This window comes from Pogona vitticeps, chromosome 4, assembly GCF_051106095.1.
Source record: "Pogona vitticeps strain Pit_001003342236 chromosome 4, PviZW2.1, whole genome shotgun sequence".
In the NCBI taxonomy this organism is placed as follows: domain Eukaryota; kingdom Metazoa; phylum Chordata; class Lepidosauria; order Squamata; family Agamidae; genus Pogona; species Pogona vitticeps.
This window is the reverse complement of record NC_135786.1, coordinates 76,026,648-76,047,697: the sequence shown is the minus strand read 5'-3', so window position 1 is coordinate 76,047,697 and position 21,050 is coordinate 76,026,648. Positions and strand designations below refer to the sequence as shown.

Sequence of the window (21,050 nt, the reverse complement as noted above, 5' to 3'; positions counted from 1 at the left end):
CCAAGTGAGGCATTACCATAACCCAACTTGATAGGAAGGAAAGCTGTCTGTGTTAAATTCAGATGTTAGCGTCTGGCTCCAGGCGCAAACCTGCAAAGCAATAGCATTTTGTTGCTACTGAACATCTTCTTTGCCCCTCATAAGACAGATCCAAACAACTACGCTTTTTCTCTGGAATCAGAGGGAACTGCTGTGTGACAAATGTCTTTATCGCTTCATATTTTAGGTGGTAAAGTGAAATGAGGCCTCCCAGTTATTCTCTGAGCATGAGACAGGTCTCTCTTAGGGGAAAAGGACTGGGGAGGGTTTTCAGAAATCTTTGTTTTCTTCTTCTCCCCCTAACTTTCCCACATACTACCCACAAGCTTCAGTGGTTCCTGTGCTCTGAGAGATTCTGAGATGCTCCATTTCCCATGCTCACTCTGTTCACACACATTGGCACTCAATGTCCAATAGGCTTAGGCAGTGTGCTATGTGAAATGGGTGTACCTTCTAGCCTAGAATGAATCCCAGAATACTCTGCTGCATATAGAAAAAAACTAAATACTTTCCTTAAACATTTCAAGAAGTGCAATATAGAAAGCCATGTAACCTGCCTCTTGTGTATATCATTAACAGTGGGGATAACTGGCTCAGTTGCTCCTCAGTTGTTTTTATTCTGTAGGGATGTTTTTGCTTCCAAATGATGCTTCAAGGTTGGGTTGGCTGATATGGCTTGTATCATCCTCTGAACTACTTTCCCCTCAGGCAGAGGACAAGTGAAAGTGCTTCCAGATGAACTGTCTTTGTTTTGTTTTATCTTATTTACACATCAGGAGATGTGAATGCTTTTTTCTAAGAGAAAACTTAATCTTATGGGAGAACTCAGGCCTAATGTGAATATAACCACCCAAAGGGCATCAAAGAGAAAAGAAATTAGCATTCATGACTAAGTCCACTGAACAATTTATATATATATACACTATCCAAGAAACAGTCACTCCTAAAATATTACTGTGTCATAATATTTTTGTTGTTTGTTTAGTCGTTAAGTCGTGTCCGACTCTTTTTGATTCCATGGACCAGAGCACGCCAGGCCCTCCTGTCTTCCACTCCCTCCCGGAGTTGGGTCAAATTCATGTTGATAATATTGATGACACTGACCAGCCATCTCGCCCTCTGTCGTCTCCTTCTCCTCTTGCCTTCACACTTTCCCAACATCAAGATCTTTTCCAGGGAGTCTTCTTTTTCATGAGATGGGCATAATATACTTAACTATATAAACATTACAAGCAAGAAACTGACCATGGAGAAATACAGAAATGAAACATGTCAAGAAAAGAAACGAATTGTTACATAAATAGATTTTCAAGGCAAAATTAAACGGAGGAACTATTATAGTGTTACTACCATAGAGATGTTTGGGGGAAAACAATTCCTACCTGTTGCACTTCACTTTCTCCATTTGAGATTTTTTCTGTATACACGAAGGAGTTGAATATCCGCTGAAATAAAATTAAGACAGAAGTCTTAGAACCATTGCAAAATGGTGATGACTCAGCATACATCCAAGAAAAAACTGTTGTATATAAATCAGGTAATATAAAACAGCAGATTAAAGATGAAAAGGATTGTGATAATACAGACTGAACAACCAAGCCTGTTTCATTAAGTACACATATGCTTCCATAATTACATTAAACAGATGTTTATGTTTTGTGGAAAAGTATAGGATATTGCATCCAGAGTGCCTGCCATGAAATCCAAGTGGTATAAATTTAAAAGAGTTATGCTTCAAATTTTAAATCTGTTTTTTTACCCAAATATAGTAATTGTTTACTTATACCATACATTTAATGCAATGCAGTCCTTTCAAAGGTTTTCCTCTTGAATTTCCAAGTTTTTCCCCCTGTTGCCCTTAACTCACTGCAGTTCTGTATAGACTGTACCTTTATTCAAATAGGTTATCTAGTATTCAGCAATGGGGGGGGGGGAATGTTCATAAGCACTTGAAGGGTGGGAATGGAACAAAAGGATGAGCCTTCATTTTCATTTTCCCACTATAAAAATACACATAGTGGGCCTAGAGCAACCTATAGATGGTCACTTCCTGCTTTGAATATAGGCCTTTTATAGCAGAAACAAGCCTTGGAGAAGAAAACGCCACATATAATTGGCAAATAACACCCAAATACCTCCCATCAAGATTTCTGAGGGCAACTGACATTTGGAGGTTGAGAAATCACCTCCATACCTTAGCTGGCCATCTACCCTTGCCGCATGCCACTTGGAGGGACACATGGAGACTTCTGTACCTGTGCTCCAGGCAGGCCCAGACAGGGAAGGACTGGTACCATGTACGTAACCAGAAGGAACAAACAGGACACACCTGGAAGAGGTGGCAGGGGCCAAGGCTGACTGGCCAGGGTGGAGGATAACAGAGGTGGAGGAAGGGGAAGACAGGGAGAATACCACACTAGAGATGACAGAGACTGAGGTGGAAGAGTGGCGGGATGCAAAAGAGGAACTTAACCTCATCTTCTGCACTGCTAGGCAGATGGAATACTAGCTGGGTCTAAAACCTTGGACTGGGGTCCTGACTGAAGTCCATGTAGCTAAGGGGAGAGAAAACACAGTAGCAGAACTCCCATCTTTAGTCTGCCCACCTCACAACCACTGCTCACAGCTCCATGGAGAAGCTTGGCCAAAACAGCTGGCCCCCATCTCCATCCAGTGGAGGTGTAAATTCCAAAAGAAGTGCCTGAGGGAAGAGCAAGAGGGGCCAGGGACATCCATTCAGCGGTGAGCAGCCAGCAGTATTAGCCCTTACTAAAAGGTCTGGAGTGGCTCAGGCCTGTACTGAAGACCCAATGACACCGACTGCATTTGGGCAGCCTCAACCCAGTGCTGGAAGCTCACAGTTAGGGAGAGACTAGACTTGATGGGGGGCGGGGGGGCTAATGGATCTGACTCAGACCCTCAGTGGATTAGTGGAACGGGGTTAACTGGCACCCTCCCTACTTTAATAAAGTTCCCTACTTTAATAAAGTTCAAGCAGCTCTGGGAGCTTGGAGTTTATGGAAACCACATCCAAGGAGGGAATCTCCACCCTCAGTAGAGGCAGCAGTGCTCACAGAAACCCAAAATGTTTTTACTGATTGCAACCAAGAAGGGGGATTATTTTCTGGACCATCAGAAGTTGCCTGCCCTGGTGTGCATACCTAACACACAAATCAGTGAAACAAACAGAATACAAAAAGGGAAGTCTCCCTCCTCCAGTCACATATACCTATGCACTTACATAGGGACGTGAACAGCTCTACTATACCCTCACTGGTCTTCCTTTTCCCATTCATCAGCCCAACACCAACTGCTCTTCTTCCCTTTTACCTGTCTTACAGCTGGAACCAAATCAATGAACAAGGAAAGAGATTTCTGCTTTAGTACTGTACTGGATAATCCTTATCCTGTAATTCACCAATGCATGCTAGTCTTTTCCTTCTCTCGTGGTCGATCAAAAAGCCCAGTTGGGAACAAGAATCTGCTTCCTTGTCAGTCAATGCCTGCCCCCAAAGCACTGAACAAGCATTCACTTGGAGAGATAAGGAGAGGCCACTAACTCTTTGGCTCAGGCTCATCTAGAGCCATCAATGGTGTCGCTAGCAGTCGTGGTCAAGTGGTCCACCGCAAAAGGAATTGCCATGAATTCAGTGGAAGGACGCAACTTATTATACTCTTCCCTGATTCAAATCCCATTGCCCACATATACATTCTGGGGGGAATATAGTTTAATCATCACATCCTTGTTCATCCAAAAAGTATTAATGAAGACCGCAAACAGCACGTACTAAGGTACACAGCCAAAGTAGAATAATAGAATAGAAATTTAAAATGTGTGTGTGTGTATACACATACACACACACACACACACACACACACACACACAAAGATGTGACAGATGCAGCCTTATTATTTATATATATATATATATATATATATATATATATATATATATATATATATATATATATATATATATATATATATATATATATATATATATATATATATATATATATATATATATATATATATATATATATATATATATATATATATTTATTTATTTATTTATTTATTTATTTATTTATTTATTTATTTATTTGCCAATTTGTATGCATTAGTATGCATATGTGAGTCTTAAGGTCCATGAGTGTATACTGATACAATCTACAGTGGTGCCCCGCACAGCGAGGTTAATCCGTTCCGGATTAACCTTCGCTGTGGGAAACATCGCACTACGGAACAGAAAAAGGCATTGGAACGCATTAAACAGCGTTTAATGCGTTCCAATGCCATAGAGTACTCACCGTAGTGCGATGTTTCCCAGGGTCCGGCAGCTATTTTCGCGCCCTCCCCTCGCACAACGAGGGTGCCAAAATGGCTGCCATCAGCTGTCCGGCGGGTCCAAAATGGCCGCCGTAACAGCCGAAAGCGGCCGGGGCGCAGCGTTTTCGCGCCCTTGGTAAGCAAGGGGAGCGCGCAAAAACGCTGCCGGAAGCCCCAAAATGGTTGCGCGCAGCCATTTCGGGGCTTCCGCAGCGTTTTCACGCGCTCCCCTTGCTTACCAAGGGCGCGAAAATGCTGCGCCCCGGCCCCTTTCAGCTGTTACGGTGGCCATTTTGAAGCCGCGGAACAGCTGATCGGCGGGTCGCAAAGCGAAGGTCGGTAAGCAAGCAGCTTACCGACCTTCGTTCTGCGATTTCCCGCCTATATGGGCACCATTTTGCGATCGCATTTGCGATCGCAAAAATGGCCTCGTAGAGCGAATTCATCGCTCTACGAGGCGCCCGTTGTGCGAGGCACCACTGTATATTATATTAACTAAACATCACCACAGCCAGTGTGGTATAATGTAGGGGTCCCCAACCCCTAGTCCATGGCAGTGCCAGTCCGTGGCCATGGCAAGACCGGGCTGCGGAGACAGATCTCCCACCCACCCCCCGTGCACGCACTCCCCCATGCACGGGTAACCCGCCCACCCACGAGCACACCCTGCTCATCCATGCATGCGCGCGAGCACACCCTGCCCATCTACAGGGGGAAATGGAAAAGGACCCAACCCACAAACAACATTCATGTTTCTAAATGAAGAAAAAAACATTGCAACAGTAGAGTAATTCAATACCAGCTTTCCCCTAGTTGTTAAAATTGGGACAAATTTAACTATTGTACCTTTCACATAATAACTTCGCACTACATTATGTTTGTTGTCCAGTTTAATCTTCTGCACTCCACAGTGCATACTTTATTATTAAGCAGAGCTTGAAAAAAATCACTTCTTTTGATGTTAACACCCAGAATCCCTCCAGCTGACACAGAGGAATCTGGATATTACTGTCAAAACAAGTAACTTTTCCAAGCTCTGTTGATGATATTTCAACTACATTTAGTCTCTAATCAAATGAAGATATAAGCAGCAGACTGGCAAGCTAAATTGTTTTCTCAGCATTTGTGTAACCATTATTCAAAAAACCATGTCTACAGCCATATACTACATGGTGCAGTAATCTTGCATTTTGTTCCACTGAGCTTACTACCGTCACTTTCTCTTATTCCTTTCCCTCTTGGGGACTTCAGGAATTTAAGAAATTTGAACTCTTAATTCTGCAGCCACCCTTAGAGAGGGCAGCAGTAAATCTTCTGAGTTTACAAGTCCCTGAGAGCCTAGAAGGATTAAAAAGACAAAACACAACTATTTTAAAGAAGCTCAACGCTAGAACTTCTAATTTCTCCGACTTTATTAAAAAAAACTGATCTATTACAAATACTACAAACATCTTCCCCATGCTATGCCATTAAGGTGAGAAGATAATTTAACATCAGAAGAAAATACATTAAAGGATATCATTTTGATGCAAAACGCACATTTTCTTTTCTACTCGCAAATTGCTGAATTTTGGACATCAAAAGAAGCAAGGAAATAGCCCCTGAGCAAACTGGAAGTTTCTATCCACAGTGTGAAGCTGGCCTTTCACCTCACATTTATTCATAGCTCTGTGAAGCAGCATTAAAAATAAATGATCGTCGTTATGGATGCAAAAAGTCAGAATATTAACATCCTACGGATGCAATCCTATACTGCCTTAATTAGGGCTAAAATAAGCTGAAATCAGACGTTGGCCATCTAAATAGATACAAATAGGGTTGCACTGTTACCTTAAGATTTTTAATCTTCTTTTGTCAACTATTTTAATTTTCATTCAAATAGAAAGTGAAGAGCATCCACGCTGGCTGGAGAATTCTGGGAGCTATAGACTAAAAACTTAATTTTTCCATCAGTTTCAGTAAGGCGTGGACAATGCACTAGACAAACAGTACACTTCTCCCTTGAATTGCATGGATCTCAGCAGCACAGTTTTGGTTATAAATAGGTTTGTTTTTTAATAAATAAATATATCAATAAATAAATATTCAATAATTAATTAATTAATTAATATCAAATCTTTCTTCTTAAAAAGAACCCAAGGCAGCTTGGGTGTGGCTATTCATCTCCAGGAAGGGTAGTGGGGCATGCCAGGAGGCTGAGGTGGGTCAGGGGAGGGGTGTGTGCATATGTGAATCCATCAACTGTTTATGTTTTGTAGTTACGTTTTTGGGGGCATAAGAATTATACATGGATTTTGAACTATGAGGATGTCCGGCACCCCTAACCCCAGTGTTGTTGAAGTGTATATTGAATATGTATCCTCTTCCATTTATTCAGTCAGTCAGTGGCCAGGGGTAAGAAATTTAGGCTGAGATCCTATTCAGTACCCATACAGGAAAAAATCCTCAAGGACTAGTAACATAAGATCACAGTGTCTGTGCAAGCAGTGGTTGCTACTCTGGCAAAGCAGCTTCCATCAGCTCAAGAAGGAGTACCATACATGAACATCAATACAGCAAACCACTCTTGCTTTGGTCTGCTAGACAAGACATCTGACACCCCAGGATCCTGCCCTCTGATCATGCTCAGCCTACCACAACCTTGTCCCAAGGCAGTCATTACTGTATATGGAAATAAGAAGAGAGAGGAGATAGCAGGCTTTATGGTTCACACATTTTGTGCCCAGGAACAGAGGAAAATGTGACAGGGAGAAATCTGCCATCAATATTTACAGAAAGGTGTAGACCACAAATAGTAACTTCTCCAAACTCTGCTAATACCAGCTGCTTTCATCCTTTCCTCGGTGAGTTCCAGGAAACATATCCCTACTTAAAGCACTATAAAACTGAAGGTGGGGAATGAGAATCGATATCACTACACAGACGGTGCAAAAGTTAAAAGCACGTTCTATCTGGACTAGTTTCCTCAAAGTACCCTAGAGTCATAAGCAGTTCTCCTTTCTATTAAAAACAAATTTTCAATAAAAGTCAATAAAATAAATAACATAGTAACTCAAAGCTTCTGTCACACAGAAATACTTCAAAACTGAGACCATAAAAGACGGAACCCTCAAGAGACACACACAGTATTTCTAGGCACAACCTCTTAGAAACCCTTGTTTACCCTCAGCAAAGAAGAGCTGGAAATGTACCAAAAATGTCATCAAGGCACCTTTTTAAAAGCCAAATAAGGGAGGGGGAAAGCAAGAAAATTAGTTCCACATGTTGAAACGATTCAGCATTTATTCTATGTAATTTGACTAACATTATACTCATGACAATATGTGTGGTAATCTTCGGAGGGAAAAAACTGAAGTTGATGTTATGCAATGTCAAAATATAAAACAGATGGTGGAAATAAACCTCCCTACTCTATTATTTTTCTTAATCTTATGCCTAGGAGTAGAGGACAAGAACAATTTCTTTATTATGACTTACAATAAAATCATAAATAATTCTCCAGTAGGACTGTCTTATTCTCAGGAGAGACAAGGAACAGAATTATACAAGAAGCAAAGAAGAGCCAGAGTTCAAAAATGCTATATCAAAGAGTGCAGAATCGAATAAATCAGTTGTTCCTGTTCAAAATATATTTTAAAATACTTGCTTTTATAGAATGATAATGAGCATACATTATAAAATAATAAATGCAGCCTTAAATTTCAGAGTAGGCATTACCATCAAAGCAAACATGAGTAAGCACCACATTTTCACCTCTGTGCTTAATACAGCCAAATAATTGCTTTTTCCACATGAACGCTTAATTATATTGCAACCTAGCCTAGGCTAACTTCAAAAGATAAGACAACCCTACAGTAACTCACAGTTGATCTAACTTGTGATAGATAACTAGTGAGCTGGCATTCACGGTCATATATTGAATCCAGCTTTTGAAATGGTTATCTATCTGTTCATTTTAAAACATTTATTCTACAAATGTCTCTAAAGGCAAAAAGAGAGAGAGAAGCTCATACAGCAATTTAGAAAGACTGAAAATAAGATGGTCTCAGTTCTTACAATCTAAACTACGGCTAAGAGATGTCTAAGAAAGGATGTGTCTTAGTTATATATTTACAACTGTCACTCAATGGAATGGGAGGGGTGGAAAGCACAGGTTCCACTTCCGGTGCAGAAACCACAATAGATATCAGCTAGTGTGACAGACTTCAAGTAGGGCAGATTTTATTTAAATCAGACTGATATAAATCATGATTTAAAATTTAAAATTCAGCTTTTTTGAAAAATTAAATTACAAATTGATGTTTAAAAATTTTAATTGTGGTTTTTAAAAATCATTGATTTTTTATCCTCCTTGGCTTCAAGCTCTATTACCATGGTGCAGTAATCAAAGGATCACCAGCATCTTAGAGTACCATATTTGGCCAGCTGAAACTGTGCTGAATCCAAATACTTTCCAACCTAGGCATACCAGGTTGTAATTCCTTAGAACTACTCTTGTCCATGCACTGACATGGAGAGTGTGTCCCTGCACTGCAAAGGTTTGGATCTGGTGTAATATTGTTCCTTTGTCACCGTATACATTCTATGTCTCTTTTTCTTATTCTGCTGAAAGATTTTAGCTAGGAGAAGACTTTTGTGTCAGTACCTCCATCTGCTGACACATTTCTGACATCACCAGGCAAAATAATTCTTTAGGCATAAGCAAGATGGATTTGATTTAAATTTTTAATAATGGGATTTTTTTGGACGATTTAAATTTTAAAAATTGATTTTTAAATTTTAAATTGTGAATTAAATTGTGATTTAGATTGATTTTTTTAATGAACCCTAGGTCCGAGGGTATTTTTGCCAGCAGAACAGCATTTCTTCTAGTAAAACAGGCTTTGGCCTGTATCCAAGCCCACATTTGTTGTTGGTTTAAAAATAACACACTGGTTTGGTTGTCCTGGAAATAGTGGCTGAAATGTGGTATACATATCTGTGCAATAACTAGATCAAATTAAAGTATTAAACTGAATGAATCAGTGCAATGAACAATGTAATGCTAACTCTGGCCACAATCCAGGCAAAGTACTACACTTTTAAACTTCACTTTTATATCTATCAACACAGAACCACACAACAATTAATACTCTCCAGTCTGCTTAGGCAGGTGCATATACCCCAAGAAGCAGCCTAGGCACCAGATATATTGGTTTCTTGAGTTAAATAACGTTTCTGCAGTATATGAAAAGTAATATAGCAAATTGAGAATACAAAAGCTATGTACACATCTTGAATTTAAGCAGGGATGGTTTCCACTGTATACCATTGGAACACAGACTACATTCCTCTACAATTTTTTTAATTAATTTTTTTTTTAAAAAATTAAAAGTCAGAACTTTGAGACCGACTTACAAAAATTAACATACTTATGACTTTATGCATTTAACCACAAAACCCACCCAAAGATAAGTATTTTGCATGTTTTAAATTAGTTTATAAATCTCACAGTAAAGGAGATAACAAATCTATTAGAGCTTGAAAACAACACATTAAAATCAACACATACATATTAAACTCATTACATTTTTGGACGAATGCCAAATGAAAAGCCTCAACATCCAGTGTTAGAAAATAAAAGTTTTTAAAATTAAAGTTACCAGGAATTTTATTCATTAAGAATGTTTCATACATACCCTCTTACAGAGGGAACTACATCCGCTCACATTATCTCCCTTCAAAAAGAAAGGAGATTGAATTCCCTTTAAAAACTAGAGTTATAGCAGGTAGGCCAATCTTGGCATATAAATTCACCTGGGCTATAACATCCAGGAGTCTTAGTGAAAACAGCCAGGCATCTGTGGTATTCCTCTAAATTTACAGTTTAAGATCATCAAGAGCCCCAAGACAGAGAACCACTGCTGTACAAAGAACTAATTAGCTACTCCTGGTGATACATCTTTAGCCCAGCATCTTCAGAAGCTTTGACTGGAAGAGTACAGGCCTCATTAAAAGGTGCCTCAGAGAACTGCTGTTCTATCTCAGTGGTCCCCAACCTTGGGGCTCCAGATGTTCTTGGACTTCAATTCCCAGAAATCTTGGCCAGCAGAGGTGGTGGTGAAGGCTTCTGGGAGTTCTAGTTCAAGAACATCTGGAGGCCCAAGGTTGGGGACCACTGTAATATCTGATCCGAGTCAACAGTACTGTTCCAGATGTTGATTCTGTTTATCAGCTTGCAAACCTAAAGAAGTTGTAGATGTTTTCCCCTTTGTGTGAGAGTTACGTGTGTAAGTGACAGACACCTTCTAGAGGAAGACCATTAAACTAACATTTAAATCAACAAGTTAACCATGCCAGTTTAACAAGCTTCCATTTTAAATGTTGACAGTCACTAATTAGTTTCCCAATCTCCAACATTTGACTGTTATTAATTTTCAAATCTGAAATTCCAAGCTTTGAAATCCACATATTTCAAAAATTCACAAGATAAAATTTGTTACTTCTGACCTAATATATTCACACAGGCATTAAGATGTTTTGTCCATATTCATGTAAGGAAAATTACAAACAAAGCCTTTATCTTATGTGGCTTAATACCAAAAGTCATCAATCAACAGTTTTGCTTCAAGACCAGATTATTTAAGGGACCATCCTAATTCTTCTGCTGCTCATAGTGAATCACTGGAACAACAACTCTGTACAGTATTTTCTCACCTCCTGCCCCAACACTATTATTATTTATAAATAATAACTGTTCCGACTCCAAACTGAAGGAATGTAAGACCATGTCCAGGCCCCTGAAAATGTGTTCTCTATCACCAGCTGCCCCACTGGCATCATTTACTAGACTGCCAATGAATTTCATGTAATGTTGAAAACTGGATGGGAAATTGTGGCTGTCTAGATCTTGTCAGACTAGAATGGCCTTCCTTGTCATTGGCTATGCTAACTAGACTCGATGGCATTCCCACTTTAACAACATCTGGAGGACCAAACCTAATTTAAAACTAAGAAGAAAAGAAAACACCCTTGATCCAGATTAAAAGAGTCTATGAAACCTGTTAAACTCAAGGGAAGAGATGTTTTTAAATTTATAAAACAGACAGTGAAAGCCTGGAAGGACTATTCCCAGTAATTATCAATTATATCCAGCCGCTTTCTCTCAGTCAGCTACCTTCAATTACATAAGAACTGCTGCTTTTGACAAATTGCCACAATTAAACAATTTCTATTACAAATAGGAAAAAAAATGTCACTCACTAGTCTGCCTATCTGGTGAATTAATGTTGCCAAAAATATGTGTAAGAGTCTTTGCAGAAAGTATGCTAATTTGCTGAAAAGAAACCACTGGTGCAATTTACTTCTAAGCACCTTATTTCTCTATGTGCTTCATTATTTAAGCCACATCTGTGCTAAACACAAATACGATATCTTAATTTAAAATAATTTAGATGCTGCAACACACATTTACTTTCACAATTATAAAACTTCTGTACACCTGAAGCAAGCTTTCCTTATCCATATTTAATTTTTAAGGATGGTTCACACCACATAAAATATTTATCAGTCTGAAGGTTTTTGAAACAGGAATGCTAAAATGTCAGACTCCTTTTCAACACAAGTTTTCATTTTACAAAAAATTGTCTGTAGGTTCCTTACTTCTGTCATCTCTGAAGCAAAGATGACATGGTATAAGCCATCCCTGCTAACATCAAAGCTAATTGCAAGGGCAGACAGATGCAGAAAGAAAAGGTATGATTTCTTAATGGAAAGCCTTTTTTTTTTTTTAGTTCTCTTCCCATATTTTACTGGCTTTCTCGTTAATTAACTGAATGGCTTGAAGCTGTAACATCCTAAACTATCCTTAGCAAATCAGGAATTGGAGAGGAGCAGTAAAGAAAACCTAGCTAAAATCAGGAGATTAAGTTCTCTGTTTTATCTCTATATATCATGCCATGCCGTGTTTCCCTGAAAATAAGACAGGATCTTATATTAATGTTTTCTCCAAAAAACGCATTAGGGCTTATTTTCAGGGGATGTTTTATTTTACAGTCATGTCATCTTGCTGCACAATGGTGGAGGGCGGAGTTTCACGTAACTGGGTCTTATTTGGGGGGTAGGGCTTATATTACCAGCATCCTGAAAAATCATACTAGGGCTTATTTTCAGGTTACCGTATTTGCCGCCGTACAAGGCGACTGGGCGTATTAGACGACCCCCTCCCAAACATCCACTCAAAATATAGAGTGGACGGCTCTGCTGCGGTGCCGGCGGCGGCTGCCCGGGGCTCTCCCTGGGCCCGCCCTAGAAGTTCATGGCCGGCGAGGACCAGGGCGAGAAGGGCGAGAAGGGCGAGAGGGCGGGCGGCAGAGGACGGGAAGGAGGAGCAGCTCTCCGGTGGCACGCAGGCAAGAAGGCGAGCTGGCTCAGCTGCGAGGTCAGAAGGAAAGGGAAATGGGCGGCGGTGGCAGAAGGAGGGGAAGGAGAAGCAGCTCTCCTGTGGCACACAGGCGAGCAGGCTCAGCTGTGAGGGCAGAAGGAAAGGGAAGCAGGCGGCAGCGGCGGAAGGAGAAGCAGCTCTCTGGTGGTGTGCAGGTGAGCGGGCTCAGTGGCGCAGGGCAGCGGGCTCTGGCCGCTCAGGCATGGCCGGCTCTGCTTCCCTCCCTCCCTCCGTCCGGACCGACCGTCGGCCTGCCTGCCCGCCTGCCTTCCTGGCCCAAATGAAGTGCACCCGGCATACAAGACGACCCCCCCCCCACTTGGAGGCATGTTTTTGGGGCCAAAAAAATCATCTTGTATGCCAGCAAATACGGTAGGTCTTATTTTCGGGGACACAGGGTAATATTTTGCCCACAATAACCTACGTTAGCTCCCTGAATTGCTGCATTTAAGACTCTGCTTAAATACCCTTAACTGCATTTGTTTGTTTGTGTTTGTTGCTACAGGTCTTCTAGACTGATGCCTCTTTTTCTTCACTCTCCACCCTCCAACTCACTTGCTTTGTTTTGAACTAAACTGCAATCAGATTGGTATTTGAAATTTGGGTTTACAAAAGTTGTCTGAAGGCTACACTTGGCTCAATGTGTACCCCTCCCTTTTTGTGGCATTCACCTCTACAGAAGCTCAACAGTTGTAAGAGAGACACTTGAAGGAGCTTTCTGTTGACTTTTTGTTCCAGTTGTAGGCTCCATGCTCTTTTTCTTTATATTTGTGAGCACTATATTCTCAAAAAGAAACAAAAAGAAAAAAGAGAACAAAAAAGAAAGGAATTGGCATAACGCTGATAAAAATCCCAAACAGGTATTTACACATGATAAGATTACTGTGGTTCAAGCAATACAGAAAAAGAACCAGTAAGTGATTCACAGCAGTCGTGTACTGATGTTAGCATGCAAGTACACTCATAAAATCATAATCTCTTATCCACAAATAAAACTAAAACTACTGATCGGTACATGGTACTGAAATCATAATTGGCTGGATAACTCAATGGTTTAGGTATCTGGCCGTGGAGCCAGAGGTCAGGTGTTCCATTCCCCAGTGTTCCTCCTGGGAGAAGAGCCTGTATGGTCTTGGGCAAGTTGCACCAAATTCCAGGGAGACTTCCTCAGAAGGGAATGGTAAATCACTTTCTGTGTGTTCTCTACCTAAAAAACCATGGAAAGGGTTGCCATAAGTCAGAATTGACTTGACAGCATACAAGGATGCTGATGCTGGTGTTTAAGATCATACCACCCAGTACTGAAAAAATGTGTACTGGGTTGCCGGGCCTAATTCCAGTGTCGCCTTTGACTTTTAAAGTCTTGAACAGCTCAGGGCTCAGCTATATAGAAGACCACCAGTCTCCTCTGAAATCATAAAACTCTGAAAATTTTCAGGAGAAGCTCTCTGGAGAGGGCCATCCTCTGGAGTGTCCTGCTTGGCAGGTGGCACAGAGGTCCAAGCCTTATCCAGTGTTAATTCCAGTCTGTGGAATATGGAGCCCTGATTAGCTTCTGCCCTGGGCACTTTTAGGTAACAAGTAAAGGCACCTCTTTGCAATGTGGCATTTTAAATCAGTGGTTCTTAACCTTTTTGAAAGAAACGCCCCCTTGAACCATTGAGGAAGTTATCATCGCCCCCCTCCCCGCGGTGATGATATTTATTTATTTATTTATTTATTTATTTATTTATTTATTTATTTATTTATTTATTTATTTATTTATTACACTTAAATCCAATTGAAATTTTTAGTTCCTGTATTGTGGTTTGTTTTTATGCCCTTTTTATATTTCTTTTTGCGTCTTATTAAATTACACTTAAATCCAATGACCCCTGAAAACAAAATTCAATTCCAGGAAAATGAAAGGCCCCAAAAAGTAACATTTAATGATTTAGTTGCAAGCGAATTTTAAGACGCAAAAAGAAATATAAAAAGGGCATAAAAACAAACCACAATACAGGAACTAAAAATTTCAAGATGAAAATTCTGAAATTAAATTAAGATTGGAGGAAAATATACCGTATTTTTCGCTCTATAAGACGCACCTTTCCATAAGACGCACTGATTTTTTAGGAGACGAAAACAGGAAAATACAATCTGTTTTCTTCGCTCCATAAGATGCACAGACTTTCCACCCCCCTGTTTTGTGGGAAAAAAGTGAGTCTTATGGTGCAAAAAATACAGTATATTCATGCACACTGTAAAAAGGCTGAAGCCATCTTAACAGGTTTGGCTTGCTCCAGCGCCCCCCTACCGCCCCCCTTCTGCTCCAGCGCCCCCATGCCGCCCCTTTTCGTTCTACCGCCCCCCTGAAAAATGAAATCGCCCCCTGGGGGGCATTATCACCCAGGTTAAGAACCACTGTTTTAAATGGTTCTATAGACCCTTGTGCTGCTAATTACTTCTGTTTCTGTGACTGTAATGGTTTTATTATTAATCAGTTTTAAAATGTGTTCTATTGGTGACTTTGAGAGGGGGTTTTTTAGTAGAAAGTTTGTGTGTGTGTGTAGCTGTACCTGTAATTAGTAACAACAGTCATGTTAATAAGTGCAAGGCACACAAATGAAAAAGGTTAAAGGTCTGAAATGTGTAAGCGATGAGAAATTCGAAATGACATGAAAACACATGCTGCCAGAAAGATTCTGAAGACTTTCTCTGCTGCTGCAGAAAAAGGAAGAAAAAAAGCTCTGCTGGGAAAAGCTCACCTCCATCAAGTTGCCATTATCCAAGAACCCACAGCAATAACCATACCCTTATACAACAGCTACAAACCTCAAAATCTAACTGGGTTGGAAACATAACCACAAACAAGCCCTTACTTGTGACAGACAGCAATTTCCTCCCTGAAGACACATAAGTATAAAGTTTATGCCACTTCATCCATACCAGCAGGGAGAAGGAGAGATGGTTGCTTGATACGGCAGCACTAGTTCAGCTGAAGCACACCTCAGGAAATGTCTGGCGAGGAGAGTGCAGAGCTAAAGGCCTTTGAGAGACACCAGAAACACTGAAATATTAGAAAGAATTGGGGAGGGACAGCCGGCTTTGGTCCCCAATGTAGCCAAATTGATTTAACATATGGTTTCTTATATATTAGGGCTAAATTTATATCAATGCCCTGGAGGTTTTATGCCAGGAATGTTTTCAGTGATGTACAAACGGGTAAAAACACATATACACAGATGCACAATTACATTTTATTTATTACTGAGTGAGTGCAAGGGGTCTCTGTACAGTAGAAAGTACTGGGGTGGCCTTCTAGCTCAGAGATAACTGTTTCCAGACAGACCAGCTTTCTCCTACTTAGTGCCCTCCAGATGTGTGTGTGGAGTAAAATTCCCATCATACCCACCCCACATGTTGGGGAAGGCAGCTGTTAATAGTTCTCCAGACCTTGAGAGCAACAGGTTGCAGAACACTGACAAGTAGATTGCATTGTTTTTATTTGTACTAGTTTTATCTGGTTTACCGGTACCTGTTCTCATCCTGATATGTGTCACCTTGAATTTCAGTTTTAAGAGAAAGGCAGGATATAATTCAAATACATGAGTAAATGCGCCCAATGTTTTTTTATGAAGTACTTAAAATATATACCTACAGTATTTCAGAAAACAGAAAATAAGGACTCTGCATTCACACATTTTATCACCACATCTAACTCATCAGATGGAAGCAGAAGCCTCAACGTGAACACTGACTATTTCTGGATGCATCTAAGAAACACTGATCAACAACTGCCTTTGATTTACCAGGAGGAGGTAAAGAAGACAGTTGAGATGTTTGTACAATTGATTCAATAACGAAGCATGTAATAACCAGTCTAAAAATAAATGCTTTTAAAAACTTGAATTCATAATAATCAGAAAAAAAGCAAGGAATCCCACCACCACCCCAAAAAATCCAAAGATCCAAAATGAACTTCTTCACAAATGTAAAGGTAAAGGTAAAGGTTCCCCTTGACAATTTTTGTCCAGTCGTGTCCGACTCTAGGGGGCGGCGCTCATCCCGCTCTTCAAGCCATAGAGCCAGCGTTTGTCCGAAGACAGTCTTTCCGTGGTCACATGGCCAGTGTGATTTAGACACGGAACGCTGTTTACCTTCCCACCGAGGTGGTCCCTATTTATCTACTCGCATTTGCATGCTTTCGAACCGCTAGGTTGGCGGGAGCTGGGACAAGCAACGGGTGCTCATTCCGTTGCGTGGATTCGATCTTACGACTGCCGGATCTTCTGACCCTGCAGCACAGGCTTCTGCGGTTTAGCCCACAGCGCCACCACGTCCCTCACAAATGTAAAGTACCTTGCAATTTGGTTCAATGAACGGTGGAATCACAGCACTCAAGAGAAGACAGTGAAAAGATGGCCTAAAGGAGCTTCCTTATACTGTTCTAAGCATGCTTGGATCTACTGTACAGCAATAAAATGATAACATTTTAACACAGGCCGGAATAAAAATGGTTAGAAGCGTTTGAAAAATAGATTTATTGCAGGATGCTAATAATTTCTTTGACAGAGACAGTAATCAACAAAGAAATATTGTAATGATGAGGACCAAGAAATTATAAATCACATAGAATACACAAAGCTAGAACATTTACTTCAGTCATATGAGAAACATACAAATAGTTAATGATAATAATTCATGGCAAAATAATTTTAAAAAGAAGTTCACGAAGTAGGAGACATTTTGACTGCAGAAGTCTAGAGAATGGTTTGGATGTGACACTAAAATAGATTAGAATTACCATATCCAAGGTCACAACAGCCATGAGGTCATCCAATGAAAAAGAAGAAGAAGAAGAATAGTCATCCTTTCATTTTTTTTTCCAAATCAGTATTTCAAAAACAGTTGTGGAGCAGGATTAAAATAAATCCTGCAAGATTTAAATCAGAGAACAGTCACAGACAATTCAATAGTAAATTGTCGTGAGCGTAACAACAAACTCTCTGTGATAGCTAAATGATTGTTTTTATCAAGGCATTACTGCAGAGAAAATTCATATTATGACTTCCAAACATTCTAGGGCAATGTTCCCCAACCTTTTTAACCCCATGGACCGGTTGGGGAAGGTGGGGCACCCCCTGCGCTTGTGTGCATGCATGAAGGAGCGGGAGGGTGCTCGTGCAGACACACGCTCATGCACAAAGGATGGCGCGGTGCTTGGTGGGCATTTGTGCACATGTACGAAGGGGTAGGGAGCGCTCATGTGAGTGCGTGTGTGCTCACACAAAGGGGCTGTGCAGGGGTAGTGTGTGCGGGGTGGGGTGGGAGGTCTGTCTCTGTGGCCCAGTCCAGGTCAGGCCGCGGACCAGCACTGGGCCACAGACCAGGGTTTGGGGACCTCTGATCTAGGGGAAGACAACAGCTTTAAGATTCTGAATCTTGATTGTGTGAAAAGAATCTGATCTATGTCTTCCAGTACACAAGTAGACAGAAGCCACAGTAACTGCAGCTCTCTGGTGTGTTTCCCATTAAAATAGGAGCCAAAAAAAGCACTAAATGGGCTGCATGCAAGTAGGTACACTGAGCTCACACACAGTGCATCATATTAAACCAGATTATGACTGTACAAACACTGCCAGTGACTCCAGTATCAGATATCCATGGATATTTCACAACTCTTTTAACTAATTCACAACTCCTTTTGATACTACATTTATGTAAACATAGCTGTAAGATGATGCAAGATTAGTTAAAAGTTTCAAAAGTTAACAAAAACTATAATTTTCAATAACGGCATTATCTAATAAAGACAAAATGTCCAGAAGGGGAAAAAAACACCAAGGAATTAGGAACATTCTACATGTGTTACGAGTTATGAGATGTGACCCTCACAGTAAATTACTGAAGGGGAAAGACTGGAATGCTAGCCAAATTCTGCATAGTTATTCTACAGATGTCTAATACTCAGATGCAGTATCCAATCAAAATCCCAGAACTTTAAGGAATTTCAGAGCTACTGTATTTCTTTAATACAGCAGTCACCACCAGTGGCATAAGCTATCACAAGATGTTTTCAGGATGTTTGCATCTAACTTCCACACATTCACTACTGGATTGTGATTATTCACACTGGAATACTATGATGTTCTTTCATGTAGACAAAGGATGAAGACCACAATGGTTTCTCTTCAAAGTGTGAAAAATCAAAGCAAATCCTTTAGTATCCCTTTTAAAGTAATTTACATGAAATTATGGAGATTTGATTCCCCCCCCCCACTTCATCCTCATCCTCATCCTGGTAATATAAAGAAAGAAGAACGGGATGCTATCTGGTAATTATCCTATTGTGTAATGATTTTCAATTTGCCGTTGTTCTTCATGTTATGGTTTGATTTCAAAGTTTCAGCCATAGATTCCAGAATTTCAATGGCCTAACAACTCCAAACCAATACAAGAGTTGTATCTTGTCTTAGGTGTTCACTTAACACACAATGGGGGCCGAGGGGAAAATCTTGTTTCAAGGAAAGAGAATGCAGTTCATACCTAAATTTAATGATATTTTGTTTTGCTTTGTTCTTGGAAGAGAGAACAATGAGAAATGAAATAAGACATCAGAGAAACGGGCCCTAAATAGACCACCAAGAAGGAATCTACATTTATATTTAGTTTTGTAATCTGAAATCCAGCAAACTCATTTTAAAATCACCAATGCACTAAATGCCAAATCCATAATTTCTATTCTGAAAGAAACTAACAAAAGGTATCAAATGCTTACTAATTGTTAATGAACAGCGTTAACTGAAAAACAATTGCCAATCAAAATGTTCTTATTAAAGCCATGAAAATTTTCAAAGTTTTAATAATATTTTAATACATGCCAAGGTCAAATAAAAACACAGAATAAAAACACTTCAGATAAATGCACAACAGGCAAAAATTAAAAAGACAACAGTGAAAAATGTGGTGACTTAAAGACGAACTGCTATATTTTAATGTGAGCTTTTGTGGACAAGTCCACCTCAGATAAATGCCTTTTGTATTGTGATAAACTCTACTAATTTAAAAAACGTTTGCTAATTTCAATCACTCTTTGTTCCCAAAACAAACCAAATCTTAGCAATATATGAAACTTTAGGATATATGGAGGCATCACAAAAACAGTCTTGTTCTAAGAATCATAGCATCCATAACTAAAGAGTTAAAGCTGATAAAACAGTTAGCAATTATGTTTGTGGGAGCACAACATATAAGAAATTCTTTAAAAAAAGAAGAAACAACAAATCAGAGGATATCTAAGAACAATGGGATGAAATGTATGCAGGAAACCTCTGTAAAGTAGGCTTCACATCTTACAAGACATGAATTTGAAAAGATGCTTCCAGCTGATACAACACAGTGTTTCACAGGAGTCTCTCTAATGTGAAAGTTTCTCTTCTAGAAAAAAAGAGAACTACATACACAAGAAGATTCAACTTTTGATCTGAGCTGACATCCAAATTTTATTTTAGCTTCCAGAATGGCTGCACTCCTCAGAACCTGTACTTAGTACCTGTACTTAGAAGAGGCAAACTGAAATCAATCAGTGGCCAATAAAACGTTAACATTCAGAGTTAAAATATTCCAGCATCATTATCCTTTCGTAGGAAAATAACATACAAATAAATAATCATGCCTGCTACTGACTCCTCATCCCACTTCCCAGCCTCCTGACTGTCTGGCCATAAAATGATCTGACACATCTAGCTCCAACAGGCATAAGGAGATATCTATTTTATTTCTTGCAGATGCAACATACAGATGTGTGTGTGTGTGTGTGTGTGTGTGTGTGTGTGTGTGTGTGTGTGTGTGTGTGTGTGTGTGTGTGTGTGTGTGTGTGTGTGTGTGTGTGTGTGTGTGTGTGTGTGTCTTATATTAGAAAGTGACCAAAGAAGTCCATTGGCACGGTCCTTCAGATACTCATTGCAATGCCTATGATCCCTTACTTCTGACTATGCTGCATTAGGGTTCGTGAAAGGTTAAAGTTCAACAACATCTGGAAGACCACCTGTTATATCTGATAAACTATCAACATTCTGTAACAGAAATATCTATTATTTCTACCAGAAGAAACCTTGGAAACAAAACCAAAACACAACAGACAACCCATTACAATTTTTAATGCAATATTCCATTTGTGTTCATAGGTACCAATTTCTGGATAGCAGATCAGTACAAATGGAGAAACTTTACGGAATTTTTCCCAAGTCCTCAGGTAAGTAGCCTGAGGTCAGTGGAC

General features: G+C 39.9%; 1 protein-coding gene across 3 annotated transcripts in view; it reads right to left on the bottom strand.

The window, feature by feature from the left end:
- Positions 1-21,050, bottom strand: part of CACHD1 (cache domain containing 1) — a 161,954-nt gene that overhangs the window by 93,404 nt on the left and 47,500 nt on the right. For all 3 annotated transcript variants that reach the window (XM_072997750.2, XM_072997751.2, XM_072997753.2), the window contains exon 2: positions 1,422-1,484. In XM_072997750.2, coding sequence (XP_072853851.2) covers positions 1,422-1,484 — 63 coding nt within the window. The remainder of the gene's footprint in view (positions 1-1,421; positions 1,485-21,050) is intronic.